The 10,228-nt window shown below is 44.4% G+C and overlaps 4 protein-coding genes and 1 long non-coding RNA gene across 17 annotated transcripts in view; 2 read left to right on the top strand and 3 right to left on the bottom strand.

Annotated features, from left to right (window-relative positions):
- Strn-Mlck (Stretchin-Mlck) overlaps positions 1 to 5,587 on the bottom strand; it is a 42,210-nt gene extending 36,623 nt beyond the window's left edge. For 10 of the 13 annotated variants that reach the window (XM_033377763.1, XM_033377764.1, XM_033377767.1 and 7 more), the window contains exons 1-6: positions 4,945 to 5,556; positions 3,901 to 4,081; positions 1,450 to 1,741; positions 820 to 1,304; positions 655 to 746; positions 8 to 220 (exon numbers count right to left, since the gene is read on the bottom strand). In XM_033377763.1, coding sequence (XP_033233654.1) covers positions 8 to 220; positions 655 to 746; positions 820 to 1,304; positions 1,450 to 1,741; positions 3,901 to 4,081; positions 4,945 to 4,996 — 1,315 coding nt within the window. In that variant the 5' untranslated portion in view covers positions 4,997 to 5,556. Of the gene's footprint in view, positions 1 to 7; positions 221 to 654; positions 747 to 819; positions 1,305 to 1,449; positions 1,742 to 1,868; positions 2,010 to 3,900; positions 4,082 to 4,944 lie in introns of those variants that run through there. The other 3 variants (XR_004468658.1, XM_033377774.1, XM_033377765.1) reach the window with 2 other exon arrangements.
- LOC117183554 (uncharacterized) lies at positions 1,656 to 2,595 on the top strand. Its single transcript, XR_004468662.1, has 2 exons — positions 1,656 to 1,789; positions 1,881 to 2,595. It is a non-coding gene; the product is annotated as an uncharacterized lncRNA (long non-coding RNA).
- Positions 5,588 to 5,690: 103 nt separating the features above from the next.
- LOC4805662 (palmitoyltransferase ZDHHC3) lies at positions 5,691 to 7,330 on the bottom strand. Its single transcript, XM_001361987.4, has 5 exons — positions 7,211 to 7,330; positions 6,795 to 7,149; positions 6,519 to 6,740; positions 6,248 to 6,460; positions 5,691 to 6,186 (listed from the first exon to the last, which is right to left on the bottom strand). Exons 1-5 carry the CDS (start codon positions 7,306 to 7,308, stop codon positions 6,028 to 6,030), a joined length of 1,047 nt encoding a protein of 348 aa, XP_001362024.3. The 5' UTR covers positions 7,309 to 7,330; the 3' UTR covers positions 5,691 to 6,027.
- A 32-nt stretch (positions 7,331 to 7,362) lies between these two features.
- On the bottom strand, positions 7,363 to 8,400 carry Pex11ab (peroxin 11). Its single transcript, XM_001361986.4, has 3 exons — positions 8,232 to 8,400; positions 8,055 to 8,170; positions 7,363 to 8,000 (listed from the first exon to the last, which is right to left on the bottom strand). Exons 1-3 carry the CDS (start codon positions 8,291 to 8,293, stop codon positions 7,447 to 7,449), a joined length of 732 nt encoding a protein of 243 aa, XP_001362023.2. The 5' UTR covers positions 8,294 to 8,400; the 3' UTR covers positions 7,363 to 7,446.
- A 486-nt stretch (positions 8,401 to 8,886) lies between these two features.
- Positions 8,887 to 9,980, top strand: LOC4805660 (transmembrane protein 208). The gene is made up of 4 exons (XM_001361985.3): positions 8,887 to 9,087; positions 9,152 to 9,307; positions 9,372 to 9,508; positions 9,571 to 9,980. The coding sequence occupies exons 1-4, from the start codon at positions 9,082 to 9,084 to the stop codon at positions 9,791 to 9,793; spliced, it is 522 nt and encodes a 173-aa protein (XP_001362022.1). The 5' UTR covers positions 8,887 to 9,081; the 3' UTR covers positions 9,794 to 9,980.
- Positions 9,981 to 10,228: the final 248 nt, after the last annotated feature.

The following is a 10,228-nucleotide window of genomic DNA, read 5'->3' as shown; positions in this document are numbered from 1 at the left end:
CACTCACTGTCCATGTTAACTGCACAGGTGGAGATGCCCACACATCCCTCAAAGCTGGTGACCACACATTTCCATTCCCCGGCATCGCAGGACTCCGATGGCTTAATCTCGATCATGTAGACGCCCAGGCCATCTTCAATCAGTTTATATCGCTCGGCGGTCTCCACACGTCCATCCGTGTTGTACCAACTGACGCTCTTGGGCCAGGGCGGCACCACCACTGAAAAGAAAACAATTTTAGCATACTCAAAGATATGATACAATGGTGAGAGCGAAAGGCGCGAGAACATTGTCTGTTGTTTGTCGCTCACTGCCTCCGCATTTTTTATTTCCTTCTCTCGGTAGGCAGGCAGCAAAGCAATTATCAGTTTTGTTTTGGTCGCGCACTCACTGTGATGCGATGCTGTTGACCTGCCTCAACATTTGAGGCATTCCAACCATTTAATCGAGTTCAAGTTTCTAGAGCACGATCGCCGTGGTCTAAAAACAAACAAGCGCCGGCGAGAATTGAACTATATTCGCAGATATACGAATACGAATGCGAGTGCGAACCACAAGTGTCCGAGTGCTCGAGAGAAAGATAAACAAAAATGCTTTGGCACTGGGCCAACAGGAGATCAGACACGAAACGAACGACGTTTGCGTATTGCTCACCTTGACAGCCGAGAATGATTGTCTCGCCGATGTGGATGCTCATGTCCCGCAGTTCGTTTGTGAATATCGGAGGCGGCGCATTGCTCGAAACGCTGCAGAAAGAGAAGCATCAGAATCAGCATCTACATCACTGAAGAGTTGCTGCACTAAAGAGTCTCGACTCACTTGTCCGCTGGCTTTAGAGAGCCCTCCCGACTGCCGCGTCCCACCACATGAACCTTGGAGCTAGAATAGGTGACGCCCATGCAGTTCCTCGCCTCGCAGGTGTACGTCCCGAGAGATGTGGGATCATCGGCATTGGCGGTCAGTGCAAAGATATCGCCAGCCTTGATCTCCTTGGAGTCCTTGAACCAGCGCAAGTGTGGCGTGGGCACCCCCACCACCTTGCACTCCAGCGAAACAGTTCCCTGTTCTGTCAGAACGGCCCGCAGCTCCTCCACAAACTCGGGCGTCTTGTACGCCTTGGGAACCAGCACGTTCACAGTGCCCAGACACGAGTTTCGACCGCCAAAATTTTCCGCCATCAGCATCCACTGACCGCCATCATCCAATGTCACGGGGCTCACTTCCAGGTAATGAAACGTGCCCTCGTTGATCTCTGTAATGCGATCATTCTCACACACTCTCCTGTCGTTTCTGTACCATGTAAGCTGTGAAATTGCATAATACTTAAGTGATTTGCAAATTATCTATTCTCAAAACTGTGTTGCAAAATGTCGACAATGAAGTATCGATAGTTGTATATCGGAGAGGCCATTTTCTTCGTTTTTGATTTGTTTTGGTTTTTTTGTGTACCTTAAGATCTGTTGAGCTGCGTATTTCGGTGAGGAGACGTGTTCGTGTACCCACTTTGACAGAGAGATCGACCAGGCGCCGCAGGAACACAGGCGGATCGTCTCCGGTCGATCTGTCCTCGACAATGAGTTCGACGTGCCTGCGCACCACATCGTTGCTTTTCGTTCGTGCGAACAGCGTGTAATGCCCGGCATCCTCCCGCTGCACGTGCTCCACGGCCAGCTGGACGGCATTGCTGGTTTGTGTTATCCGAAAGCGATCGGAGTTCTCAATGGGTATCTCCCCACGGCTCCTGAAAGTGAAAGATTAATGCCACACCAAGAAGTGGCCATGATCCGGTGTGAGTAGACGTAAAGGGGCAGTACGGAGCGGGAGAAAGAATAAAATCTATTTATGTATGGCTAAAATGTAGGATTCACCTTTTCCTGTAGACGGACGAGGCCGAGGACAGCGTGCCGTTGATCTGTTTATGTTCGTTGCACTGACAGCATTTGGAACATCCGTTGCCCATGGCGTTCGACTGGCTAGGGCCTGCTTATAATTTCTGTTCAAATAATAACCGCCCGCCAGCTATTCGGTTCTCGTTCTCTTGTTCTCGTTCGCTATTTTCTTTTGATTGATTGATTTGTCTAATTTTAAAACATAAAAGAAGGTTAGATGCCTTCAACACTCTTGCAGTCCCAGATCGTAAATATGACAGCTATATGATTAAGTGATCAGATTTTAAATTGAAATTTGTAGTAAAATCATTTACAAAACATAAAGTTTGGTCTGCTTTTAGAAACAAGAAACTCTCACAAAGACTTGTTGTATGAGAACGATCAATCCTGGGCAATATATCAGATTTGTTGACTATCAAACTAAAAGACTAGCTTACTTATCGACAACACATGACTATATTCTTTAAAGGATCGGAAATACACGCTTCTCTACGTGCTTCTCACTATCCCCAAGAGTATAATGAACATATAGTACACGTGCCCGCGTATCTATCGAAACGTCATTTATTTATTTTGGCAGGATTATTGACCAATAAAACAGAACCTCATAAAACAAAACAATGGAAGAGAAAAATGACTGAAAATAGCTTTGAACCGAAACAAGAATGTTTATAAATAAATGCTCAAACTTTCGGCAGTGCGAGAATTAATTGAATTTTATTTATTTTTTTCGTATTTTCTTATTTAACACTTCACAAGAAGACGAAGACTCAGGCCGCAATAATTTAAAAGTTAGCTAGACAACGGCAAAAGCGTCGGGACGGCTTTTTGCCAAACTTATTTCGGGATGCGTATTTCATGTTGAGCGCTAATAACTTGTTGTTTCGCTGTCTTTTCTCTGAGGTGTTTTCTTTTCGCGTTTGTTTTTCTTGCACAAAATCGCGGAGATCGAGAATTTTCATTCAAATTGTTTCTTGTTTCTTTTGTGTGTGTTGTGTTTCTATCGGCTTGGGCCCCAACCCCAGCCATTTATTTATTTATTTATGCTCTCGCGGATATTGCTATACATCTGACTGACTCTTTCTCTCTCTCTTTGTTTTCTCAGCCAAGTCAATTATGTAATTTTCAATTTCGTTTGAAAAACTATTTTCAACACTTTTAGGGCATAAAATTGAAACGTTTTGACGCACGCCAGACCGAATTCCGTTCAATACCCGAGACAATTTCACTGGCGCAACCCGAAAAATCACGGATGACGGGGGAGGCAACGCGACGGCGTCGCAGGCCGATGCGATTTGTTAATGCAGCTATATTTAGACGATCGTTACAGTTTTCAGGCCCGCCACATGCAAAATATGGGACAGGTACCTGGTACCAGCTACTGCTTCCCCATTGTTTCTGGGAAATGTATTTCTTTTGAAGCTTTTGAATTCTCACTAACTTGATTGATTCCGTTATACATATATGTTATTTATTAAGTATGCGCCACGGGCACCCCCAGATTTACGCACTATACGTTCGTATACACGTTGATCTCTCTGTGTATATATAGAACTTTCGTATGGCCGAACACGAATATCTGCCAGTTGGGCAACGGATATGTTAATGCGCCGATCGTCAAAGTGGAACTGTCCGCTCATTTCGATGGGCCTGAGGCACACCATACACCATACACCATGCGCCATGCGCCATACGCCATAGACCCATAGAGCAAGTTGAGCAATTCCACAGCACGCAGCAATCGAAGGAGAGCCAACGCTCTAGCGCTTGTGGCGCAGTCGCCGGTGGAACTACTCTCTATCTCTCTGTCTCTCTGAGTCTCTGCTCAATAGAGCGTTTGAAGGAGAAATCATATGTTAATGCGCAAAATTCTGCCATTATGCAGACCAGGCGAACACTAGGACCGGACGGGATACGGGCAAGGTCTGGGTGAATCACCAACGGCAAGTGCACAGGTAGACACAGGCAGAACAGAACTGACCTGAAAGACTTATACGTGGATATGACTTACCATTCGAATTTGAAGGGCAGCATTTCGGACTCCTCATCCTCATCGCAATCGATTTTCACAAAGAACGTTGCCCGCTCGTTGGGAATGCAGCGGATTAAAGAGCTGGAATTATCGCTGAACGTGATGCGGGGTGGTGGTCTGCGTTGGATCGTTTCCGATACTGGTTCTTGGCCAGGAGGTTCTGTCAAGGAGAATGAGGAATATCATAAGCAATATACGAGTATGCATGACTAATCGTCTTCTATGTTGCGGTGTCGGAGGAAGTTTCACAAAAGATAAATTATACGAAATATTTGCAGAAATGTCAAAGATTCCCCCGAAAGAACTAAACATACATATTTTTTTTTGCCGGCAACAAGGCAGTCGCGCACCGCCAATTGCCTTCTATATATTCGACTATAAGATACCCTAAAATGTGCAGCTTTCCCAAAAGGATTCTGTCGATAATGGTCCACTATCTCTTTCGAAAAATAATTTGTAAGCTCTAAAAGTCTGATGATTTTATGATATTTAAATGTAATTATTCTAAAAAAGTATATTGACCGCTATACCCTCGGAATACATCGAGTATTCCGAATATGCACTATAAATAGTTCCAAATATTCATACACGCAAAACAAGAAGAACTATTCTCGACCATGTCGAATCTTTCCGTTCCGCCTGAGAAACCATAATCAAATGTGATTCCTAAATACTATTGAAATATTAAGGAACATCTCGTTCTTGGCTGAGGACAGAATGACCAGCAGCAGCAGCGCATTTTCCAACGTACAATTATGAAAATTTCTCATACACATTTCACAATTACGTAACTCGCGCACTGGGGCCCCGCTACTAAAAGACTAGCCAGACAGACACGGCTACGGACAAAGTCGGAGCCCGTGGCATGCCATAAAAATACACACAAATACTCATAAGATCCCATTGTCTGTCCGGGAATGGGCCGGGAATGGGCATGTGCAGGGCAGCCAGAAGAACAGAACAGATCGTGGTTGGGGGGGAAAGGAGAAATCGTTCGCTTTCCCGGTTTCGTCTGGGTCTTACCTACTACGACGGCAGCCTCTTCAGCGGCGGCTGCTGCTGGCGATGTTTCCATGTTCAGGTCTCTCTCGCTATATAATTAGCCAACAAAAACCGGGGCAACACGCGGACAGAGGATCGGCTCGGGGGGTACGGGTACACACTCTCAGGACGACTTTCTCTGTAGGATTAGGGTGCTCTAGACCGAAAATTTTTAAATATTTTTAAATGCGGCTTTAGCCGACAGCCGATTTTCCTATTTATTTATATTTAGAACTCTCGACGCACACCAACGTGAACAAACACTGGTAATAATTGAAAATTTTCCGCTTTTTCGATTGGCAATTAATTAGTTTTCTTTAAAACAATATACTGGTTAATATATAATTGGGATATATTCAGATTTTTTGCCTTTTCTGGCATTGCAAATAGCCTTTCTTCTTCCAAATTCCACTAGACCAGACACTGCATAGACACAAACACACACACTCACACAAATTGACACATTTGTGAACACAGAAATGTTCTTTTCCTTTCCTTTCTTTCTATATATAAATAATATATACAACACGGCGTTCGACGTCGAGGGCGCGCACCACGTCCAGCAGACACCTCCTGGATCTCCGATCGTTTTTCTCAGACTGAACAGAGCAGACAACAGATCCAACAGTCCATGCCACTAGCAGAACACTACACCGCGCAGCGAGAGAGAGATTGAGAGATCTCTCAGAGAATTCCTGAGGATGAGAAAAGATTTGCGCATGTTTTTACAAACTTTTATTTCTGGTCGCACACTGTCTCGTCTCCCATTAGGTATAAAATAAATACATTGCTTAGAGTACTGATCTCTGTTTTTGGTTTTTTTGCTCAGGTGTATAGTAAGTACAATACATGCAGCACTCGACCAGGCGCTAAGGCAATCATTTTGCTTAAGGTAAGACACAAATCGATCGATCGATCAATCGATGAAAAGAACATAAGAAAAATACAAAAACTGCACGGAGCATTTCAACAAGTGGCGGCTACTTGTTGCCCCCTTGTACGTTTAGTTGTTCGATAAAGCTACCCCAACGTCGGTATTGTCCGGAGGGGATCCGGAATCCCGCCTCAGACCGAATAAAAATGGGTATGGAATTTGGTGCGACACGAGGGCTCCGTAAAGGGCGAAAACCACGCAAGCGAGAATCGCCCAAAAACCGATTGAATGCTCTTGAGACGCGACTTCTTTGCCCATCGGGCCTCCTCCTTCTTCAGTTGCTCGATTCCCTGCAAACGAAAGAAACGAATCAAATCAAATTCATTCTCCAAACAATTGGCATTTACTCACCGTCTGATCGTTGAATATGGCCGTCAGCTGAGTGGCCAGCATTATGATGGTGAATATGCCAAACATCAGGCCCTCGAACGTGAGAAAGAGCAGCAGGAATATTGTGGATGGCGGAGAGTACGGCGAGCATGTGCGCCAATCGTTCTTTACGCACTCCGCGAACTGCGTGAGCACTAGAAAGAGCGTATGCAGCGATATCGAGGCAATGTAGAACTGCAGAGAGAGCGCGAGTGAGTGAAGGAGCATGGAAAAATGTTCCGCATTAGCTTACGGTGAAGAGTACAAAGTACTTTTGATTGTTCTCGCCCACGCAATTGTTGACCCAAGGACAATGGTGATCCATTTTCCGAATACATCGTTGGCAGACGGAGCAGTGGTGGGCACGCTCCGGTTTGATGCTACAGCACTTGGGGCACTTGTAAAACATCTGACCCTCCCGGTAGCCCATCTGCTCGATCATTTCTTTGGTGGCATTTCCCCTAGGCACAGCGCCCTGCAAAATGGCGACATGGTTAAGTGCATACGGATTTAATTGATTCCTACTTACCGGATCCGAGAGCATGGTGCGTATGTGAGAGGCAAATGCTAGGAACGCCAGCGCTTGGAATATAATCATGTTAATAGTACTGAAGACTGTGTAGTCGCTGGGCATCAGAATAAGGCGCATGACCACAAACTCGGCAAAGAGGATGAGCAGCCAAGTCATGATGACACAGACAATGCCGCAGATGTCCTTCACGCACCAGGCGCGGTTACCGCAGCACCGATTGTGGTGGTCCACACTGGCCAGGGCTGAATAAGAGTAGTTGTTCATGGTTTTTTGATACGCAAATGACACATCGGATTCATCAATTCCCAGATAACATGGCGCGACGGCAGACCATAGGCTATTAACAACAAAACTTCGGACGAATAGATAATGAAAAACCAAATAAAAATACAACTAAGAAAAGTGCCACTCACAGTGTGGCCGAGGCAATCAGCTGGCCGTAACCGCCATTCACCCTGGAACGCGAACAGAAAACGAGAAGTCCATTTAGGTGGTTCATAAAATCGTTCATTTCTCATATCATATCTTTCAAACTTAATCCAATTCACAAATACAAATACAACCGTTAACGTTTCTCTACAGATAATGGAGGAATGAGTTTAGGCACAAGTAAAAATACACAGAGATTAAAATATTAGGTCATGCAGTATTATGCGGGCATTAGCTTGGCCTTCGGTTCCAGCAGGGCCCATAGGCCGGCCAACGAGGAAATCGCTCCCAGGAAGCCAATCGTCCGTGGGGTCAGATTAGTGTATCCCAGGGCCGTCAGGGGGATGAAGAAGTCGCAAATATTCTTTACTGTGTCCACTGCAATGTCCTTGTGTCCCTGAATAATGACATACGACTGCAGGGCCAGGCGTTTGAAGTCCTGTGGGCTATTGATACTTGTTGGCAATTTACATCGCGATATGCCACTCCTGCAGCCGGACTTGTGAAGGTCCAGCACCCGCACTATCTCATAAAAGTCACGGCACAGATTCATGATAATCGAGAATAGCCAGTATTTATTGGCAATGTTGGACCAACGCTTTACGTCCACTTTCGTCAGGCCTGTCCGCGCCAACCACAGGAAATGGTCAGCGAACAGGAACAGGGACTGCGACAGCTTACCCAGGGTCAGAGTGGCCCGAATAGTGAGGTCCGGATAGTGTATTGTGCGCAGAGTTCCATAGAACACATCCAAACATTTGCCAAAACGAAGCACTATGGATTAGCATGTATTAACTGTGCAATGTAATCGTATTGAATGAAACTCACGCTTTCGGAATGTGCTCAGGATGTACTCAACTGTCTTGAAGTTGTCCACCAGCGCTGGACTAGAGTTGCACACCTCGAGGGAATCCCACATTGCTCGCGACGCATATTGAATTAGTCTGTTTTGGTTGTGAAAATAAAGATTAGTGTTTTATGCTCCCTTCGAGTCAACCCACTTACCTCGCTAGTTTATCCCGGCCAGCAACCTGGTTATTCAACTGCACCCACTTGTCCATATTCATGTTAATAATGTGCAGGCGATACGAACGGTCAAGGTACAAAAAAGCAGTCTAAGAAAAAGTTATAGAGAAATTCCCTTTTACAACACTCTTGCCGCTGCAAATCGGTTTAGGCTATCTTTTTCGCTCTCTTTGAATCGGGTTCAGATCGGCATTTGAAGCATTTAAAATTAGCCAATCTTGTAGAAAATTAAATAAAAAATGGGATAAAATTATTTGTTTAGGACTGAGGGTCCTATCTAGCGAGTAATATTCAGCCGAATAGCAAAATCGAGGAATATGGTTTTCGATCATGGAACCATTAGCCCATTGTCGACCAGTGGGTATTAAAATACCTTTCACGAAAATCATGAAACTATACGAATTTTAGCATAGATCAGGTAAAAGATATCGCCGGGTGCTTTGTAACTGAAAAGGAATAATTGGATGGACCTACAAGACTAATTAGTATTAGTAATATTTTCAGCGTTTTAACTCGAGTTGTTATGTTGTTTAAATAAAGGGGGATTAGGTGGGCAACGTATTTTTTCATCGGTATTTTTTTTTAAGTAGACGGTATATTTTTTATATTTCTGAGTTCGGACGGTATATTTTATCAATAAATCCTGCTCCACATGCTTGTGCCACATCCCCATTTGCGGATTTGTTTTTGTTTTGTTTGCATCTGAAGGATATCTCATCTGAAGCATATAATTATAATTATATAATATTAAATTTTATCGGTAAGGCCACGTAAAACAGTGGTCCGAGATTAGTTTCGAAATTATTAACACATAATTAAAATAGCAGTAATGGCTGTAAGTAAATTATACTGGCTCAGAATGCAAGGGAATCGCCAATAAACATTTTGTTCTCTTACAGCCAACGCAGAAGGGCAAACAGGGCACGAAAGGTGCCAAGCAAATCGTCGAAGAAAACAAGACCACATTAGCATTTTATAGGAACATGGCCATTGGCTGTGCTGCACCTGCTCTCCTATTGAGCTTTCTAGTCTTCGAATTCAGCAAAGTCACAATCGTAAGTCAGATCAGTGACAAACTGCGGCTACCTCTTAAATTAATGTAATTTCCATTCTCCACAGATCATGTACATCCTTTCATTGGCGATACTTGGCGGTGCCTACCAGTTCATGGCGTTTATGTCCCAAGCAAAGTTCTCGGAGACCGGGGCTCTACTAGACTCGGGCAACGATCTGAACATGGAAGGCGGCATAGCGGAGTGAGTAGTGCTTGCGTCTGAATCCGTTTGATATTAGGTAATCCTGTCTGCTTTGCTTGCAGAAATGTCAAGGACCTGATTATCCTTACTTCTGGAACATTACTGATGGCCCTCATCTCGAACTACTTCTGGCTGGTGCTGCTTCTGGCGCCCATGCGAGCCGGCTGGATGCTCTGGGGCTCCTTCATAAAGCCCTGGCTTGCCCAGCGAAATGCCCAAGAGGAGCCAGAGTTGGACGAAAAGAAGCAGAAGAAGATGGAGCGAAAAATGCGCCGCATGAGATAAAAGGCAGCATCAACTGTCGGCTAACTATCAGTTGGGTTGGGGTCCTCTGGGGCTGGATTAAATATGTTTAAATGAGATTTTACGCTTAGATAATTGACTAGGACTAGATGGGTGTGTGGGCGTTTCCAAATTATCAAAAATTATTCATTCAAATTATTCAGCAAATTAAATTCGAGACAAAAGACAATCCCCGCAATTTTCAGCTACGTGAAACATTTTGTGCGATTTAATTTTTGGTGAATTTTTCCGAGTGAACAAACAATACAGTACAGTTTCATATATAATGCATTCACGTCTCCACAAAAGGCCCACAGACTACTATAATTAATTTGTTCTGCGAACGATCGTCCTGTACTGGTGTGTGCATTGTAAATACATATACATTACGATATTATTTATAAATAAATGTGTGCTTGCGTGCAGAAGGAACTAGTG

This window comes from Drosophila pseudoobscura, chromosome 3 (genome assembly GCF_009870125.1).
Source record: "Drosophila pseudoobscura strain MV-25-SWS-2005 chromosome 3, UCI_Dpse_MV25, whole genome shotgun sequence".
NCBI classification, from domain to species: domain Eukaryota; kingdom Metazoa; phylum Arthropoda; class Insecta; order Diptera; family Drosophilidae; genus Drosophila; species Drosophila pseudoobscura.
This window is presented reverse-complemented; position numbering and strand designations above follow the sequence as displayed.

Excerpts from the sequence above, each read along its gene's own strand:
- LOC4805662 (XM_001361987.4), bottom strand. The coding sequence starts at position 7,308 with ATGAACGATTTTATGAACCACCTAAATGGACTTCTCGTTTTCTGTTCG. Across the intron at positions 7,150-7,210 it reads CTGATTGCCTCGGCCACACT|TTTTGTTGTTAATAGCCTAT; the intron begins GTGAGTGGCACT and ends ATTCGTCCGAAG. Across the intron at positions 6,741-6,794 it reads GCACCATGCTCTCGGATCCG|GGCGCTGTGCCTAGGGGAAA; the intron begins GTAAGTAGGAAT and ends GCCATTTTGCAG.
- Pex11ab (XM_001361986.4), bottom strand. The coding sequence starts at position 8,293 with ATGAATATGGACAAGTGGGTGCAGTTGAATAACCAGGTTGCTGGCCGG. Across the intron at positions 8,171-8,231 it reads GGCCGGGATAAACTAGCGAG|ACTAATTCAATATGCGTCGC; the intron begins GTAAGTGGGTTG and ends CAACCAAAACAG. Across the intron at positions 8,001-8,054 it reads CCTGAGCACATTCCGAAAGC|TGCTTCGTTTTGGCAAATGT; the intron begins GTGAGTTTCATT and ends GCTAATCCATAG.
- LOC4805660 (XM_001361985.3), top strand. Across the intron at positions 9,308-9,371 it reads AATTCAGCAAAGTCACAATC|ATCATGTACATCCTTTCATT; the intron begins GTAAGTCAGATC and ends CATTCTCCACAG. Across the intron at positions 9,509-9,570 it reads ATGGAAGGCGGCATAGCGGA|AAATGTCAAGGACCTGATTA; the intron begins GTGAGTAGTGCT and ends CTTTGCTTGCAG.